At 40.0% G+C, this 20,871-nt stretch overlaps 1 protein-coding gene across 4 annotated transcripts in view; it reads left to right on the top strand.

The window, feature by feature from the left end:
* LOC6049180 (chloride intracellular channel exc-4) overlaps positions 1-20,871 on the top strand; it is a 90,093-nt gene that overhangs the window by 61,344 nt on the left and 7,878 nt on the right. For all 4 annotated transcript variants that reach the window (XM_038250820.1, XM_038250806.1, XM_038250814.1 and 1 more), the window contains exons 3-6: positions 13,350-13,451; positions 19,979-20,143; positions 20,206-20,448; positions 20,512-20,622. In XM_038250820.1, the coding sequence (XP_038106748.1) occupies positions 13,350-13,451; positions 19,979-20,143; positions 20,206-20,448; positions 20,512-20,622 (621 nt within the window). The remainder of the gene's footprint in view (positions 1-13,349; positions 13,452-19,978; positions 20,144-20,205; positions 20,449-20,511; positions 20,623-20,871) is intronic.

The following is a 20,871-nucleotide window of genomic DNA, read 5'->3' as shown; positions in this document are numbered from 1 at the left end:
CAAACAGATACGTTTTAGTTCGACTTTCCCAATCACTTGCGCCTCCTACAATACCACACGCAGCTCTGCCTATAGAAGCTTGTCAAATCTTCCCATTGTTCCAGCCCGCGTGCATCGAATTCCCACAGGGTTCCGCACCGCTTCTTCGAATCTATCCCGGTGGAGGTTCCACACTTCAGCTAACCTCGATTGGGTTGCCCACAAATCAATCACGTGTCCGCTAGACGCCGCACCACGTGGGAATCGCCCTAACGGCCATTGACTCCCGGCCAAAGTATACGTGTGCGGTCAATTAATTGCTTCCTATTTGGCTGCGCATTGTCTTGTCCAACGAACCAACCAGCATAAAAAACACACACACACGCGGGAAAATTAATTGAAAATCGATGTGGTAGGAAGTTCGGCCCGGACACAATAGCCAGTCGAGAGATCCGGTTGAGGAATGTTTTGCCCCGTTGCGATTTTTCCTTGTTTTTCAACTCCAACAAGTACCCGGCTGCAGCAGCAGTTGGTGGAGACCTGGGTTGGCCCAGGTCTGGTGTCGTGTGTGGAGTCGCGTGAGGAAATCGATGGCGATTATGACACCTAGACGGCGACCACACGGGGCAAGACATGAGCATGTCGTAGTGGCACACGTGAATCACACCGTGACCTTTGCTCGTTCAGGACGTTCTGGGTGCTTTCACTTTCTAGAACTTTGCATGGTTGACCTTGAAGTTCTACCGAGAGAATCGTTCATTACACCAGACCTTGGGTTGTTCTCCGACGATCGGTTTCTACTACAAGCGATTACCAAGCAGATGGCCTTGACGCGATCTCCATTCATAGATTCAGCGCCGACTAGAGTTAATTATACCTTCTTGTTGAGCGGCATCAGCATCAGTACAGCGATGATAACGGCGGTCTGGCACTCTGGTGTGGGTGGTTGAGCTTCTTTGCCCACGTGCAACTATTATCGGCGATCAACACTCAGCCATTGATGAGTTGCCGAACTGGTGATGAAGATGTATTATCGCTACCTCGCGCGCATACACGGAGAAAAAAGAGTTCTCAAAATCGTGAACAAGCGTTCATGAAATTCGGAACCACGAACAAAGTGTTCAAATTTCATGGTACGTTTTTCAAAATCGTACCATGGAATTTGAACACTTTGTTCGTGGTTCCGAATTTCATGAACGCTTGTTCACGATTTTGGGAACTCTTTTTTCTCCGTGTATCTGCCACCATCCCCGCAGAAGAATTAATTAAGCTTAACTGGTATGCAAATAGCCCACACTATTGGGCAGCCACGTGGGTGTGTATGTGTGCCACGTGGAGCGTTTTGTCTGAAATTGGTGAAATTTCCCGTAATGAGTCTCGCGCGCGCACACGCCGTCGAAATTGAGCGTAATTTAGGTTTTGGGTCTGGTCGGTCACGTGGTGGACGTCGACGCCCATTTAACGGTGCTTAGGCACTCCGGAGAAATTGGAGTTTGACGCGCTTGCTCGTTCAAGAGAAACGGCTTTTTCGTTATACCTTAGAATTCATCAAGACTAATAAAAATTAAAATTGAAAAATAAATTTTTGAAAAATATATTTTTCCGTTTTCAACCAAATCTATAACTGAACCAAATATCTTCAACAAAAATCTACAACGAATCCCTCGTCAAATCAACCGTTGGCACTTGAACTACTTGCGGAATCTCCTGCCCCGAAACGGAAACCGGAATCTGAGGCACAGCATGCGGCAGCAGCTCCCGCTTCCCCTTACCGCCGCCCATCGGATTGTTCCGGTTCGATCGGCGCCGGATTATTCCTTGAACTGCCCGCACCGTGGTCTTGCGGCTGCAGAACGGACAGACGGGACTTTTCTTCACCCAGCGTAGGATGCACAGATCGTGGAACCTGTGTCTACATAGCAAACGTACGACTGAAGTGCGCGGGGACAGCTCGTCGAAGCAAATGGCGCATTCCCTGGTGGGATTGGAGGTTAAAATGTGTGTTTTGTCTTGTTTTAATAACTGGCATGATGAAGATACAGACCTGTCTCTGAGGTCGGTCATCTTGAAAACAGTGTCTTCTTAGGTTTGACTGACTTTTGATGCGGAGCCTACTGAGTCGAAATGTCGAATTCCGGTGTGCTTAGGTGTAAAAAGAGGTTTGGATTGCCTCACCGTTTCAAGCTTTCGGACACCAATTTTACCCTTTTTTTCAGTGCCTGGCACGAACACTCAAAGCGTGTTCTAGCGTGTCGCTCGTACTGACTCAGAGCTAGGGTGAGAATAAAGTCAGTGCGTGTTCGTCGGGAACTTGGTGCATAAGATAGGTTAAGGCCCGTTCTTACACTGAAAATTGCGAAAATTTACGAATTGCGAATATCCAAAAATCTCTATTGCGCAATTCTCACTAACTTGGACTTCGCACTGAATTATTGCTATCGATCGCACTATTGCGACTTGTCAAGCTGGCTTGGGAAATTTTCTCAAAAAAAGATCAAAGCGAGCCGATGTTGCTCACCTGTCAATCGCAAATTTAAAGTGCGAATGTCCAGTTTGGTGGAAACTGCGACTGAAAATGTAAATAAACAACTGCTGGTTGCCTAGTTTTTGGAAATTTTGTTGTCAAAAGTGCGAGAGAAAAGTGCGGGCCAAATCCAAGTTACAGTGCAAGGATCAATATTTTTGACGGTTTCTTTTCTTTCTTGTAACTGTATTTCACCAACTAGTAGTCAATTCTTCAAAGTTTCCTGGACAAATTTATAGGACATTTTCTAAACTCTCCGAGAATAATATTTTCAGACTCAATCACGGAACAAAAAATGTCTGTCAATAATGTTTGGCTCTTGCTGGGTCATACTTCAAAAGTAGCTTTTTGTGATCTTCAGCTGTCAAATTTGTATGGACGAACCAATGATGCAAAATTGCTTCTTAGGTCATAGGTAGGGCTAGTAATTTTTCACGGCAAATACATTGAAATAATGCGGCATTGTTAATTACAAATCAAAGGAATTTTACGGTATTATAAAATCTGCTTAAAATAAACGCAGCAATGTATTATTTTAGAATAACTGTGTAAAGAATTAACTGAAAAAGTAAGCAGTTGTTCATGATACTAAATTCAGCTCTTTACTAAAAATATTTATTGCAAAAAAAACGAGTTCAATTTTGTCAAATTTTGTAGACTATTTAGCTCATTTCACGATTCCGAGATTTTTGAAAATATTTTGGTTAAATATCTCAATCAGTGAAATACAATTGGGGTTGTTGTCATGGTTTTCAGCAATAAGGCAATTGGTGTAAAGACTAACATTACAAAAGGGCGTAATATTGTATATTTGGCCCTTTTGAAATGTTAGTCTTGATTAGTTTTTTTTTTGAAAATATTGTTTTCGAAAAGCTCGGAAAATTTCACAAATGTTTTATATTTTTTAACATTATAAATAGGATCATTAGTTGCTGAGATCGACGTTAGAAAATTGTGTTCCTGTTTTTAAACCTTTGCATGGCAATATCTCAGCAACTAGAGGTCGTATCAACAAAGTTCAAAAAAGCAAAATATAGAGAATTTTCTCAGCTTACCAAAAAAAAAATTTTTTTCAAGAGTGGGCAAACATGTGCACTTATTTAAAAAAATGAAAAACTGTGACTATTTTCAAAAAAGTTACCTAAAAATGGCTTTAACTTGAAAACGGCGCTCTTTGTCAAAATTCCACTAAAGTACTTTTTTATTGCAAATTTGATTTTACACCGAAAAATTAAGTTAAAAAATTTTGGCGACCAATATTTCCATTTTTTGAAAAATAAAAAAGTATTAATTCAAAAATTCATAACTCGGTCAAAAAAAAATTCTGAAAAGTTGGCATTTGATGTACCCTAAAACATATAAAAAAATAAAAAAAATAAAAATAGTGTTTTTTGCAAATCAAGTTTTAGTGACAAAAAGTTAAATTAAAAATCACATTTTTTTTACCGCGCATCATTTTTTTCCAGTGTAGTCCTTATCCATACCTCAGGGTGGCCACCTCGGGAAAAAACCGGGAAAACCGGGAAAAAACCGGGATTTTTATCCACCGGGAGAAAACCGGGAAAAACTCGGGAATTCGACTGACAAACCGGGAAAATATTTTAAGTTTAGTTTAAATTTGACAAAAGCCTTTAATTTATTCAATATGTTCTTTTCTCAATTAGAATATTATTCCTGTTATTATAAATGAAGAATTCGCGAAAACTATGTTTGAATTTGTGTAGTAGACTCATGCTTCTTGGTTATGGATGTTTTTTGTATCCTATTATATTTTTACAAGGCGATTTTTACAAGGCGAATGGATAAAAAATGTTCAAAAAAGAAAGCAGAAAAGAATTTTCTCAACCATTTAATAGAATAATTTTTCAATTGAAAATAGCTACAACTTCAAAAAAATACTATTTACAAAATTTAAATTTACATAAAAATAAAATTTAAAAAAATATGGGGGATGTTTGTAGAAATGAAAAAGACAACGAAAATTTAATTTACAAAAAAATCTCTAAATTTAAAGACATTTTCAGTAGTTTTAAAGAAAAACAGGAAACAACATTTTATTATGAAGCTTTATTAAAAAAAAAAGAAAAAAACTGATTTGAAGAAATGTGCATGGACGTTGTGGGGCCTATCCAGTACATGTTTTTAAACAACTCTAGAAACAAGATTTACGACATTTTTAATACTTCAAAATTCATGTTTCTTTCTTCGTGAATTGGAATGTAAAAAAATCTTATGCAAACGAAAAATTTCATGTATGGACGCTAGGGGGTACCAGCAGCTTAAGTAACACGAAAAAGGGTACCTAGCCTAGAAAAGGTTGAGAACCGTTGCATTATAACATATTTCAACACAATCATAATAATATCATGGAGTTTCTGTTTGTAAATATTATTTTATTTGATAATATTTGAGATTCTCAGCCAGTTAAATTATTAAGGACAACTTGCAATGAATTTTTTTTTGCAAAGTTTTTTTAAATGTAGTTTGAAATTACGCTTACCCCTACACCATGGCCGGGACCATGGTGTAGGGGTAAGCGTGATTGCCTCTCACCCAGTCGGCCTGGGTTCGATCCCAGACGGTCCCGGTGGCATTTTTCGAGACGAGATTTGTCTGATCACGCCTTCCGTCGGAAGGGAAGTAAATGTTGGTCCCGGACTAACCTAAAAAAGGTTAGGACGTTAGCTCAGTCCAGGTGTAGGAGTCGTCTCCCTGGGTCCTGCCTCGGTGGAGTCGCTGGAAGGCAGTTGGACTAATAATCCAAAGGACGTCAGTTCGAATCCCGGGGTGGATGGAAGCTAAGGTGTAAAAAGAGGTTTGCAATTGCCTCAACAATCAAGCCTTCGAACACCTAGTTTCGAGTAGGAATCTCGCAATCGAGAACGCCAAGGCAATGCTGTAGAGCGAATAATTTGATTTTGATTTGATTTTTTTTTTGAAATTTATGTAAAATTTTCAGAAATTAAAAAAAAAACAATATAGAATTCTGCTACAAAAACGTCACTTGAAATACAGGCAATCACTTTTAGGTGGTTACTACATCAACACAAAAATTGAGATCATGTTGAAAATAAGGCCGATGCTAATATTTTTCAAAATTTTTGTCCCTCGGCTCTGGCCGGGGTCAAGTGGGGGAATAATCCATAGTCTCAACATTTGAATGCAAAAAGTGTTCAAATACATTTTACACTAGTTCATTTGTTTTGTCTTCAAAAAATGTAAGATTGTATTTGTACCGTAATTTTAGTTATGATTGTATTCAAGATTGGATTGAAAATAAAATCAAACCCGATTCCTTGCTGTCTTTGAAAACAATTCAGTTGAACATTAGGGGATTAAATGAGTTGGAGAAGTTTGACTCTATTAGGGAGCTACTGCAACGTTCCAGAGATCGTGTCGACTTGATTGTGCTGGGCGAGACTTACCTGAAAAGCGAGCGCACCTGTTTGTACAATCTTCAAGGCTATGATGCATTCTTCTCGTGCAGGAATGAATCAAAGGGAGGCTTGGCTCTATTCATCCGAAACGACCTGGACTACAAGGTGTGTGCAAACCGAAGGATTGACGGGTTCCACCATATCCATGTACAGCTCCAGGTGCGTGGCAAATGTGTCAATTGTCATGCAATCTACAGACCACCTGTATTTGAGGTATCACGTTTCTTCAATGAACTGGACCAAATCTTATCGGGCACAACCAGCAGCCAAGAATGTATCCTGCTTGGCGATATGAACATTCCTGTGAACCTTCCTGCTGTCCCTTCCGTTCGTGACTACACGCACCTACTTGCGTCTTACAGCTTAGCTGTGACTAACGACCGAGTAACGAGACCAGCTAGCAACAACGTGCTGGATCATGTGGTTTGCAGCAGAGAGCTAGCCGTGAACGTAACCAACGAGACCATCTTCACTGACCTGAGCGACCACAACCTAATTGTCTCCTCCTTCAAGGGTTCGACTCCGTGCCTGAAGCAAACACTTCAGAAGCAAATAGTTGACCACAACAAGCTGAACGAGATGTTCATCCAATCCATGGCAGGGCTACCGCGATCGCTGCCAGCTGAGGAAAAATTAATTCATATAATTGACCGCTATAACTCACTCAGGCAACAATGCACTAAAACAGTAACAATTAAGGCTAAAGTAAAAGGGCATTGTCCATGGATGACCTTCAACATATGGAAACTCATTCAAATTAAGGAAAGCATCCTTAAAAGACGCCGGCGGAATCCAGATGATCAACACCTTGCGGATCTTTTGGCGCATGTTTCAAGAAAACTGCAGAACGAGAAATCAGCTAGCAAGAGAAATTACTACGGCAATCTTCTCGCTAATGGTGACCAGAAAACAGCATGGAGGGTTATCAACGACGCTCTAGGGAAACAAGCCTCGCGGACCCACCCGAACGAGCTATGCGTCAATGGAAGATCGACTAAAGATCTGAATGAGATCTGTCAGTTGTTCAATGATTTCTTCTGCGACGTCGGTCCCAACTTAGCAGCTACGATTAACAGCGACAGGAACATCAACAAATTTGGAACTATCACCCCTCTTCGTTGGAATATTTACCTTCGACCTACGACTGCAGCAGAAACAACGATTCTTATTAACGAACTTAACTCCAAGAAAGCATCTGGTCCGGACAATATTCCAGTCACATTCGTCAAAACACACTTCAACATTTTTAGTCTTCTTCTGGCCGACGTCTTCAACGAGATGCTCGAAACTGGCAACTTCCCCCAATGTTTGAAGATTGCCAAAGTAATTCCGATCTACAAATCCGGAGACACCAAAGACCCAAGCAACTACCGTCCAATATCCTGTCTCTCTGTTCTGGACAAGATCATCGAGAAGCTGCTAGTTACCAGGATTATGGATTATGCTAACCATCTCAAGATAATCTACGAGCACCAGTATGGGTTCCAGAAAGCGAAGAGCACCTTACACGCAACCTGTGATCTTGTAGAAGACATCTACGACTCGCTGGACAGACGGGAAATTGACGGAGCTGTGTTCATTGATCTTAAAAAGGCTTTTGACACCATTGACCACCAACTGCTACTGGAAAAGCTGAGTTCTTATGGATTCAGGGGCGTGGCGCGATCGCTTATCCAGAGCTACCTGTCAGACCGACTACAGTTTGTCGCGATAGGTGAATCTCGGAGTTCACCAGGCCTCGTGACAACCGGTGTTCCGCAGGGTAGTAATCTCGGTCCAATCTTGTTCCTGCTGTTCATAAACGACCTGGCGAAACTGGATCTGCGAGGAAAAGTTCGTTTATTCGCTGACGATACATCTCTGTTCTATAAAGGCAAAGATTGTACAACCATCCAGCAGCACATCCGAGAGGACCTCGAGAAACTCTGCAGCTTCTTTCAGACGAACCTCCTCTCGTTGAACCTGGCCAAGACGAAATACATGCTGATACACTCCCCCCGAAGACCGCTCCCAGCACGTCGGCCGATTCTGATCAACAATCACACAATTGAAGAAGTTTCCAATTGCCCATTCCTCGGACTTACCCTGGATAACACAATGAGCTGGGACGCTCATATAGATCAACTGAAGCGGAAGCTATCTTCAATAGGTGGAGTCCTACGAAAGGTGTCGTCGTTCCTGCCACCATCTGCACTAAAAGCTCTGTATTTCTCGCTTGTCCACTCTCGGCTGATCTACCTGATAACTATCTGGGGACATGCAAATTGTCATCGTCTCCGGGAGCTGCAAGTTACCCAAAATAGGTGCCTTAAGACTGTTCTCCGCAAGCCGCATCTCTTCCTACGCGACAACTATACGAGGATCCCGACAACTCTTTTCTACCAGTTCGAGCTCTGCACGAGTTGCAGATGGTGACTCATATATGGAAGAACCCTCCTAGGCCAGGGTAGGATGCACGTGAACCGCGCCAGTCGACAGGAAGGACATTTCTACCTTCCGAGGCCGAGATCAGAATTCGGGCGGAAAAAAATCAAATTCATCGGTTGTAAAATCTTTAACGCCCTACCCCGCTCCTGCAAAAACGCCACATCCCTTCCAAATTTTAAACGATCCTTAAAATCGATCATCAAAGCGAGAATTACAAACTACCTGCCATAAATGCCACTAATGCCTTGCGCACTGTTTTCTCGTTTCCGCCCGCCGCACCGCCGCCAAACGCCCGTCACATCGCCACCCAACGCCCGCCACATCGCCACCCAACGCCCACCACATCGCCACCCAACGCCCGCCACATCGCCACCCAACGCCCACCACATCGCCACCCAACGCCACCACATCGCCGCCCAACGGCCTCCATCCACGCCTAAGCGTATCGCTATTACACTATGTTAGATTAGATTAGATTAGATAGGTTAAATGCAATCCCTTCACAGAGCTCCAGCTCACTGGGAAATGCATAGAAAGCATATGTACTCACAACGTTCAAAGTATCCAAAAAGAATAAAACAGTACACAACCGAGCCTAACCCAATCTGGGTAGGTGAATATTCTCAGCAACGCTGTGAAGTGCGCAATTCGGTATCCATAAAAAAAAAAAAAAAAAAAAAAAAAAAAAAGATTTGGCGGTAACAAAAAAAAAAACTAAAGGTGTAAAATTAAAAACAAATAAAAGATTATTAAATTAACCCAAACATGCTTAAAAATGATTCCAAACGCAAGGGAATGCATTTTATATTGATGTCAGCTGGTTGCACTTAAATTTCAATTGAAATTTTGATGTTTTTTTTAAATATTTTGTGCCCTCTGATTTTTCGAGGCAACTAACGAATTAACGAGCATTTACATAACTGTTGATAACAATTTATTTTTGCAATTGGGTAATTCTCTACCAACTCACACGAAATCGGGAAAAGTTGCCCCGACCCCTCTTCGATTTGCGTGAAACTTTGTCCTAAGGGGTAACTTTTGTCCCTGATCACGAATCCGAGGTCCGTTTTTTGATATCTCGTGACGGAGGGGCGGTACGACCCCTTCCATTTTTGAACATGCGAAAAAAGAGGTGTTTTTCAACAATTTGCAGCCTGAAACGGTGATGAGATAGAAATTTGGTGTCAAAGGGACTTTTATGTAAAATTAGACGCCCGATTTGATGGCGTACTCAGAATTCCGAATAAACGTATTTTTCATCGAAAAAAACACTAAAAAAGTTTTCAAAATTCTCCCATTTTCCGTTACTCGACTGTAAAAAATTTTGGAACATGTCATTTGATGGGAAATTTAATGTACTTTTCGAATCTACATTGTCCCAGAAGGGTCATTTTTTCATTTAGAACAAAATTTTTCATTTTAAAATTTCGTGTTTTTTCTAACTTTGCAGGGTTATTTTTTAGAGTGTAACAATGTTCTACAAAGTTGTAGAGCAGACAATTACAAAAATTTTGATATACAGCAATTCCATTTCAAAAGAGCCTAAACCGAAAAAAAAGTTCTCCGATCGGGCTCAAATTTTTTCTGGGGGTTCCTTGGCCAAAATAATTAGACCCGTATTTTTTTGTTTGGCCATTAGGGTGACCTACATCGTGTTAGGGTGGTTCGAAAAATGTCAATTTTCGTCATTTTTCGCAAAAACCTCTTTTTTCAAAAAATCATATCTCCACGCCATTTCATCCGATTTTAGCTGTCTTAGACGCAAAATAAAGATGATGAGTTTGGCTGTTTGGTAAAAATAGTAAGAAGTTTCAAAAATTTAGCTTAACATTTGAAAAAGTCGCATGAAAACTTAAAATGGCGTTTTGACCGTGTCTGGACCAAAGAGCCTATGTCTGAAAATATTTTTATCGGATTCCTCGGAAAATTTCACATAACATATCAAAAAATTGGCGATGTCGAACCGTACGTTTCGGAGATATGATTTTTTGAAAATAAAAACTGGATTTTTCGACGCGCCACGCGCAAAAACGGGAAAATGACGAAATCGGCAAAAAATCAACTTTTTCCACTAAAACTGCGATAACTTTAAAATTTCAGCGATGACCTATAGATGTTATAGTACCAAAAGTTGCGTCTTTCAATGACGAAAATTTTGATACACATAAGCTCTTTGGTCCAGACACGGTCAAAACGCCATTTTAAGTTTTCATGCGACTTTTTCAAATGTTAAGCTAAATTTTTGAAACTTCTTACTATTTTTACCAAACAGCCAAACTCATCATCTTTATTTTGCGTCTAAGACAGCTAAAATCGGATGAAATGGCGTGGAGATATGATTTTTTGAAAAAAGAGGTTTTTGCGAAAAATGACGAAAATTGACATTTTTCGAACCACCCTAGCACGATGTAGGTCACCCTAATGGCCAAACAAAAAAATACGGGTCTAATTATTTTGGCCAAGGAACCCCCAGAAAAAAATTGAGCCCGATCGGAGAACTTTTTTTTCGGTTTAGGCTCTTTTGAAATGGAATTGCTGTATATAGACATAAGGAATTTGCTTATAAACATCACGAGTTATCGCGATTTTACGAAAAAAAGTTTTGAAAAAGTTACTTTTTGCGTTTCTCTTTGTTTCGTCGTCCGTGTCTGTCGCGGGTGACCATGAATGGCTATGATCGATGACGACAAACTTTTTCAAAACTTTTTTTTCGTAAAATCGCGATAACTCGTGATGTTTATAAGCAAACCCCTTATGTCTATATATCAAAATTTTTGTAATTGTTTGTTCTACAACTTTGTAGAACATTGTTACACTCTAAAAAATAACCCTGCAAAGTTAGAAAAAACACAAAATTTTAAAATGAAAATTTTTGTTCTAAATGAAAAATGACCTTCTGGGACAATGTAGATTCGAAAAGTACATTAAATTTCCCATAAAATGACATGTTCCAAAATTTTTTACAGTCGAGTAACGGAAAATGGGAGAATTTTTAAAACGTTTTTAGTGTTTTTTTCGATGAAGAATACGTTTATTCGGAATTCTGAGTACGCCATCAAATCGGGCGTCTAATTTTACACAAAAGTCCCTTTGACACCAAATTTCTATCTCATCACCGTTTCAGGCTGCAAATTATTGAAAAAGACCTCTTTTTTCACATGTTCAAAAATGGAAGGGGTCGTACCGCCCCTCCGTCACGAGATATCAAAAAACGGACCTCGGATTCGATTTTTTAAATTTTGAGGTTAAACAATCTACATGTATGATGATGAAAAATCCCAATCATTATGGAAATTAGATGTTTGGATTGGAAACAGATAAAAACGGCTTCGTTTACAACTTACTTACGTTTTACTCAAGATTTGAAAGCTTTCTTGAGGAATTCAAACTTTGAACCAAATGTATGCGTTCAAAAAGTATGTTGTTACTAACGTTAGCCTAAAAAAACATTGTAGTTTGGTTTAAAACATTTCGGAAAATTCCTTCTGGGCTCGGGAGAAAACCGGGAAAAAACCGGGAAATTGAAAATCGAAATCTGGTGGCCAGCCTGCCATACCTACAACTTTGCCGAAGACACCAAAGCGATCAACAAATTCCTTTAAAAGATACATATTTTTGAATTTTCATACATCATTTTTGTAAGGACAGCTGCCAAATTTGTATGGAAAATTATATGGACAATCTAATGATGGCTTGTTTGGGGCACACCGATAGCAAATTCAAAAAAAGACCGATTTCGTAGGGAATTACTCAGTCAAAAAGTGAATTGCAAAACATACTGAGGATCAAACTTTCAGAGGGTCCACTATAGGTCCACTAATGGATAATATAATATACCCTATTGTCGACGAAGTAAAAATTTAATCTTCGTAAAATCATAAAATAATGGCGATAATGGAACCAGAAATGGAAATAATTTAAAGAACAATTCAAACAAAATAGCAAAAAAAACTTCAAGTGGCCTGGCTGACTGCGTCAAGTTTCCCACAAAAATGATTCGTTGAGTTGAATTTTGTTTGAGTTCGCATGTTCAAACAGCAACCAAATTTTGAAAGGGAAGCAAGAAGTTATCGCAAATCAGTGTGTAAAATAATCTATCAAAGGTACCTGTCTATATTTTGGTATTGATTTATTAGTTTTCAATTCATTCAAGATTAAAACCTGAAAAAAAGAAATTTAATAAATTTCCATAGTTCCTTTCAACCTCTCAAAAACTTTCAGCAGTTCTTAAGCAGTACTTAAGTACGTAAAATTCCAGGTAAACCCATTCCAGCTCTATAGTTATTGCTGTTTCTCCTACACCAGCAATCGTGGGTGCGTTTTTAAGTTGGCCCACATTATTGACGTTATCGTTATCTTATCGTTCTGCGCAAACGCGGGGGAATTCTTTCGCGCCGTTTTGCCACGCTTTAAGTTGATGATGTAAAGTACTACCAAATGAGCGTAAAATGTGGTGTGCATTTCAGTTGCAACATGTTGTTTTGACTATTTCGTTTTTTTTTAAATTAATTTTTTAAAGTCTCATCCATTTATTTTAACTTGTTCAGACAACTCTTTACAAATTTTCACAACTTCAAGTGCTCTATAGTCTCGACAACAAGCGTTACGCCAACTAGTCGGGCAATAATTAGATCATCAAACACGTTGTCTCCCTTTCGGAGAGCTGGGCTGCCCCCTTGGAGACCATGCAGGGGCCACCAATTGCTCGCTCAAAGTCGAGTTTGACGTTTGTTGTTTGAAATGCAATTAGCAATTAACTTCAATCAAGTTCGTGTGTCGTTGTGGTGGAATTTGTGCTGGTTTGTCCCCCGCCCCTCTATGAACAGGAATGATAAGAGGGTGACGATTTGATAGGTAGAGACTATTTTAGAGTAATTTGGAAGTTGAAATGGCTGGCCTTGGGTCTCGATGTAGTTTTGTTCGCTATCTGTGTGTTTAATTGATTTATCTAACTAGTTTTTTTCTTATTTTGTTCTTTTCAGGCATCCACGATAGATGGCAGACGTAAAGGAGCGTGTCTGTTTTGTCAGGAATACTTCATGGATCTCTATCTGCTGGCAGAACTCAAAACTATCAGTTTGAAGGTAGGTTGAGTGTTTGTTTGTTTGTTTGTCATAGTCTAACACCTCCTTAACCTGTATAATTGATCTTAACATTTTTTCTATACAATTGGCGGCAAAATTTTTAAATTTATTTCGAGTACGTTTTTATCAATATCCCGTTCCGTTCAAACCGTCGAAGGTCATGGTGCATCGCAAAACCCGTGTTCTCACTGATTACTTCATTCAAACAGCGACTGGCAACCGTCCAAAAATAGTGTCCGAGGCCAGATGGCGGCAAATCTGTTCAATAAATAAATAATGAAAAAAAAAAAAAAAACGCGAGTGCGTTAAAAATAGTTTCTACAAAGCTCCGATCTGGACGGAAACACCCGGCGAGAAAGGCCACCCAGTGTAAAGAGTTGTTGGGAGACGTTCAATGGACAAAAAGTGATGTAATGTGTGGCGGTGGAATTAACTCGCTACGGAGAAAATAATGACGGAGAAGACTCGTGACCGGATAGTCGAATGACCTCAAATAGAGCGAAACGGCGGCGGCGAAACCTGACCTGACCCGACGAGGAGACTTGGGCAGTGAAGCGTGTTGAGCTATTGCTATTACTGGAGGAATAAAATGAAATATAAAAATGGTCATAACTCACCATTTCTATATTTAGACGACTCATATAAATTGTTACGAAAAAAAAAAAAAAACATTAAAACGTAACTTGACTTTTATAGATTTTTTTATACGAATTAATTGGTGTCAACAGTGCACAGTGGTCCAAATCGCAAAATTAAGTGGAAAATGGATTTTCCGAAAAATGGTTAAGTTTTGGAGCTTTGGTGTCTTCAGAAGAGTTGTTGCATATGGAAAGGGGCAACTTTTGGTTTGGTTGAAAATTAGGGTGGTTCACGATTAGGGTGATTTTGGAAATCTAACTTTACAGGAATATTTTTGGGATTTTTTTCGTCTTCTAGAAAGTTGACGGGCTTGCCAATCCAAGCAACTTTGTCGAAGACACCAAAATTTTATCTCGTAATCTACGCCTTCTACGACAAAATATATAGAAAGCATCTGAGCAAACCTTCAAAAATCAGTTTTTTTAATGTGGAAATTCAGGGTTAAGTTTTAGAGAAAAGTGGTATTCGGAGCACTTTTAGAGCTCTAAAAAATAAACATTTTTATTATCTGACAAGTCAATTTGGACTTAAGGGTCAAAAGTTACAGCGATTTTAAGGTAAAAAAGATGCAAATTTAAAACATAAATATCTCGAAAAGGCGCAAGCCAAATTTCAAGCACTAGGCTGCATTTGAAAGAAGAGATCCAGCACTACAAACGCTGAAAAAATCTCAGGGGTGTTTTTCTTTAAACTCGAGATATCTTCATTTGAAAAAGTCTAATTTTCAAGGGAAAACCTTATGGGACCACCCTAACGAATTTCAAAAATTGTCCAAATATATGTTTTTCCATGTAATTTTGCCCGCTGAATCTGAATCTGCCCTCAGAATTGACCCACAGTGTCGAAAAATCGATTTTTGGTCATATTTTGGGTTTAAATGATAATTTTACAACTTTCTAAAAGACGAAAAACATCCCAAAAATATTCCTGTAAAGTTAGATTTCCAAAATCACCCTAATCGTGAACCACCCTAATTTTCAACCAAACCAAAAGTTGCCCCTTTCCATATGCAACAACTCTTCTGAAGACACCAAAGCTCCAAAACTTAACCATTTTTCGGAAAATCCATTTTCCACTTAATTTTGCAATCTGGACCACTGTGCAGTGACAAGACAAAGTTACCCATATTTGAATCAACTTTTTATCACTACAAGTTGATTTTGCTAAATCAATATTTTTAGGTTTTCTATAATTTTTGTTTTGTTTTAGGGGACTACAAAATACATCTTTTGAGTTTAAGATTGTTCTACAGCCACTGTTGCAAATATTGTTATTGTTAAAACATTAAAAACGGCTCGAAAAATTAGGGGGCAAACAAGTTCAGGGCTGATGAGATGAAGTAGCAATTCAAATGACTTCGTGCGCTGGCAGTGTAGTCTTGATGTTTCATTTTTTTTTCGTTTCTTTTGTGTCGCTGTTCGTGGAGTCGATTGTTGGCAGTTGGGCCACGTGGTTGCTCCGCAGGATCGATCGTGTTTTTCTCCGCTACACGGAGAAAAAAGAGTTTCCAAAATCGTGAACACCCTTTCATGAAATTTGTCGTAATCTTACCACTGGTCGTGGCCGGCGCCGTGATGATACAGCATGATATGGGTTTTTGAGAGTTGCAAAATGGTGATGATTGGTTCCTACTTTGCATCTGTGGTTCATTAAGCAATTTTTGGAGGTCCTGGTCAATTACAGAGTAGCAACTACGGGTAGACACCAGTCCTTACGAAATTTCGACTTTGTTTGTGATAGGTGACAGAACACTCCAATCGTCTTCACCACGACCTGATTTTCACATTCTGCTTTCGTTCGTCAAAAACGAATGAGTGCTACCCAAAGTCTCTCACAGAGTCATTGACCTCCCTCTAGAAATACATTCGCTCAGAAAACGGTCGTTTGACATTCGAGATTACGATCATCTCTCCCATGATCGCATTCAAATAGCTTCTGTCACTTCACAGCAAACACAAGGACAAGGACACAGAGAGATGAAAAACGAGAGAAAGAGCACCTTGTCTCTGGCGGCTGCTTGAGTGGTGCTCATTTTCCGTTCGTTTCGTCTTTGTGTTTACATTCACCGACCGTCGCCAAGCAATGACGATCTTGATAGGCGCTGTGTGTGAGCGATCGAATCGTGCTTGCCATTTCATTAGGGCACATAACTTTTTCAACCAAGAGTGTGTCCCTTTCACACCTTATGTAAACTGTCTTTTGAGTGAAAGAGATACAATATTGTTTACAAAAGTTATGTGCCCTTTTGAAATGTTAGGATCCAAATGTCGTTTTCGAAAATGATCGCTGAGAGCATCTCCACCGGTGCGCACATAAATGAGTGACTGTTTTGTTCACCCACAGCGCTACTATTTTAGTTTAGTCACCCTTCCCACACCGGTCGTTGATAAAACGGGTTGATAATATAGTCACTGCCAACCCCACCGGGGGTGAGTATCAGCTTATTTTGACGTTTCGAAATAAAATATGTTTTAATTTATTGGCATGACCGATTGCCAAAATCTTCAAAGCCAGAAGTAATTATTTCCAAAAAAAACTAGATTGGCCGCAACCTGGATTGGTCCGGGTTCCCCGGGGAATGTTCCGTTGGAGCGACATTGGCAGCATCGTATGAATATGGGCAATATTGGTGTCAAACTTCGCGATTTTCAAAATCACATATGAAAATTACGAAAACTGACATTTTAAACGGACTGGCCGGAACCCGGATGGTTCCGGGTTTCCCAGGGGATGTTCCGTTGGAGGGTCATTGGCGGCTCCGATGAATATTGGCAATATTGGTGTCAAACTTCACAATTTTCAAAATCACATATGGAAATTACGAAAACTGACATTTTAAACGGACTGGCCGGAACCCGGATGGTTCCGGGGTTTCCGGGGGATGTTCCGTTGGAGGGTCATTGGCGGCTCCGATGAATATTGGCAATATTGGTGTCAAACTTCGCGATTTTCAAAATCACATATGAAAATTACGAAAACTGACATTTTAAACGGACTGGCCAGAACCCGGATGGTTCCGGGTTCCCCGGAAGATGTTCCGTTGGAGGGACATATGGAATATATATATGGAACATATGGAAATCACGAAAATGGACACTGTGAGTGGACTGGCCCCGGGGATGTTCCGTTTAGCGGACATTGGCGGCACCGTACGAATATGGGCAATATTGGTGTCAAAATTCACGATTTTGAATATAACATATGAAAATTAGTCATCCACAATCCACAATTTAAATACATTCAAAAAATAAATTCCTTCAATGTACCTTCAACGGAACATCGCCAGGGGAACCCGGACCAATTCGGATTGTGGCCAGTCCACTCACAATGTCCATTTTCGTAATTTCCATATGTGATTTTGAAAATCGTAAAGTTTGACACCAGTATTGCCCATATTCATACGGTGCCACCAATATCCGCTCAACGGAACATCCCCGGGGGAACCCGGACCAATTCGGATTGTGGCCAGTCCACTCACAATGTCCATTTTCGTGATTTCCATATGTGATTTTGAAAATCGTGAAATTTAACACCAATATTGCCCATATTCATCGTTCCGCCAATATCCTTTCAACGGAACATCCCCCGTGGAACCTGGGCCAATCTGGGTTGTGGCCAATGCAATGAAAATGTCCATCATCAATGTCCAGTTCCGTGGAAAAGTCAATTAAAAAAAAAAAATCTTGATTTTCCTTTCACTTCAAGCAGACGTCAAATATTTGTGTGCGCTACTAGCGGGCGACTAAATTTGGTCACCCGCTGTTCACCGAGGGTCGAGCTGCTATTTTATGAGCGCGTTTGTGAGCGACCGGTGTGGGGATGAGTGAATCCTTACTGCGCGCGCCCGGTGGAGATGGTCTGACAGAAAGTTCTTTCAAATATCAAGCAGTGCCATGCTAATTAATGATTGCAAATCAATAAAAGTGGTGTATAATGCATTTTTTAACATTTTATTTTAAGAATGTTGAAATTCTGGCATGTAATTTCAATGTTTACAAACAAACACAAAACCTTTGAAAAATATTTGCATCGTCCTAAAAAGAAACAATAAAACTTAAGTTGTCTAAGAGTGACCCAAACTACACTAATTTTTAAAATATCTTAAAATTTTCGATTTATTAAAAAAAATCAATGAAAAATATTTCTTATACATTGAACATTAGTTTCAGTGATTTTGGCTTTCAAAAATGTCCGTGAAAATCGATTAAGTTACCACCACCGATTATTACCACTATTTCAATTAGATTCCGCGTAAGAATTATAAATAAATAGATAAAAGCCCTTCGAACTCAAATTGAGATATCTGAAAATAGAAACCGATAGACACGGATATATTTTCAGGAAATGTAGTTGGAAATGTGTACTTTTAGGTGCATTGTTCGGTTTTGCGCCAAAATGCGCCATTTCGGAAACATAGCAACTTTAAAATAGGCTCAAAATCACTTAAAAACAGTTATAACTCCTTAATAAAGGCTCAAAAAAATTGCTGACTTCGGCAAAGATGTGTAATTTTATGTCATAAACAACTCATACATAGTAGGCCGCTAAAATGCTAACATTTTGAGTTATCACCAAAACAGTGCTTTTTTGGACCATTTTTGCAAAAATGGCGTATATCTCGAGTAGATTAACAGTTACAAATTTAGCGCCTTGGACAAACTTTCATAAAATTTTCTCCTCTACATCTTTGTCGAAGACACCAAAGCCCTACAACGTCAACTAACAAAGTTAGTTTTTGGTGGACACCCTGGAAGGTCGTCACCCTGTATGTCAATAACTTCAAAAGATAGCCCTTATCAAGTACAACAACTCGTTCGAAGACACATTGGGCTAGAACGTCAAATAAAGGAGTTAACAATTTATTCCACTTAACATTGCCATTCCGAACACTGTTCACTGCATTAGAATGCATTGAAACAGCACCAACCTTAAAGTGGCCAGGCCTACAGCGTAAACTTTACCGCAGCAATGATTCATTGAAGTGGGTTGAGTTTTAGCACGGATTGTTCAACCAACAACACAATTCTGAATCTACAGGGGAGGAAGAAGCGTGGGGATTTTGGAAGCCACCATGCTAAGAGGTGTTGGTGCTCTGGGACTCTCAGGGATGGCACATTGTATTTCCACAAATGACCTGGACACTATTTGCCATGGTTTTAGCACCACAACTTGCTCTCTTTCAAATAAAACAAAAAAAAATATATTGCAAAATAACTTGAAGTATTTTTGCTCCAATCTTATTCACCCAACGCAAACTTCAGAAGGTCAACCCTCTGCACTACAGCCCTCGAGTGCGGCTGCAATTCTATTGAAACGAACAAAACTCCCATTCTAAATTTAGCCCAGCTGATCGGAACGAGCGCGTCTGCGTCGGAGATGCCGCCGTTTCATCTCCAGAAGTCGATAAATACCGCGAACTGAACCAAAATGCGAACACAACAACAGAAGATTTGTTCTGCCTGAATCTGTATAGGAGAGTCATGGTTGTGTTTATCTCTGCGTTTGAGTTTTTTTTGCCTTTTTGTGTTTCTTCCCGCAATTCTACTTAAATTGAAGAGATTTTTCAAGGTTTCCGACGCTATGTTTGGATTTGACTTCTTGAGTCAGATGACATCAGGGAATATGCGTCTGTCATTTTGCTATTACAGAGATGTGACAGCTTAATTAGCATTTATTTTGAGCAATTGAATTTAAAAAAAAATTAACGAAAGGCTACCGGTAATTCGTTATGGGATAGCAAAATTCAGTTACACGATGTTCATATGACCTTGCAAATATGGCAACACTGTCTTAAGTTCTGAGTTCTTAATGATCTTCTGACCATTTTAAAGTTAAATGAATTAGTGTCGTATTTTAACAAGATTTTTTCCCCATAATTCTCTATCCAGGTCACAACGGTGGACATGCAGAAACCGCCGCCCGACTTCCGCACCAACTTCGAAGCGACACACCCGCCCATCCTGATCGACAACGGGCTGGCGATTCTGGAGAACGACAAGATCGAGCGACACATCATGAAGTCGGTGCCGGGCGGGTACAATCTGTTTGTGCAGGTGCGGATTTCTCAATCTCTTGAGATATTGAACACATTTAACAATTTGGTGCACAATTTTAGGACAAGGAAGTGGCCACCCTGATCGAGAACCTGTACAGCAAGCTGAAGCTGATGCTGGTCAAGAAGGACGAGAACAAGAACAACGCACTGCTGGCGCACCTGCGGAAAATCAACGACCACCTGGCGGCCCGCGGAACCCGCTTCCTGACCGGGGACACGATGTGCTGCTTTGACTGCGAGCTGATGCCCCGGCTGCAGCACATCCGGGTGGCCGGCAAGTACTTTGTCGACTTTGAGATACCAGTAAGTAGTGGCGTTCTTTCTGTGGGTGTAGTCAATATCAGTACTGATTTTTCCATTCCGTAGAAACACCTGACGGCCCTGTGGCGATACATGTACCACATGTACCAGCTGGACGCCTTCACGCAATCCTGTCCCGCCGATCAGGACATCATCAACCACTACAAACTGCAGCAGGTAAGTCGCTCAAGTTCAAGGTCCTTCAAACAATTGTTTCTAACACCATCAGTTCAAATCCTAAGTTGCTCCATCAAAACCTAAAAATTCCCATGATATTTTAAACAGCAAACATAGCTGTAAGTAACAACCGCTTTAAATTCGTCTCATTTAACATAATTTTTCGTTTATTTTACTTCCATCAAAACCCCCCACCCACGCGTGCATAACCCCATACAAATCAATAACCACCAACCACAATAACATCCA

The sequence above is a fragment of the Culex quinquefasciatus genome, chromosome 1, assembly GCF_015732765.1.
Source record: "Culex quinquefasciatus strain JHB chromosome 1, VPISU_Cqui_1.0_pri_paternal, whole genome shotgun sequence".
Taxonomy (NCBI): Eukaryota; Metazoa; Arthropoda; class Insecta; order Diptera; family Culicidae; genus Culex; species Culex quinquefasciatus.
Note: the sequence above shows the minus strand (reverse complement) of the source record. Positions and strands in the feature narration are given on the sequence as shown.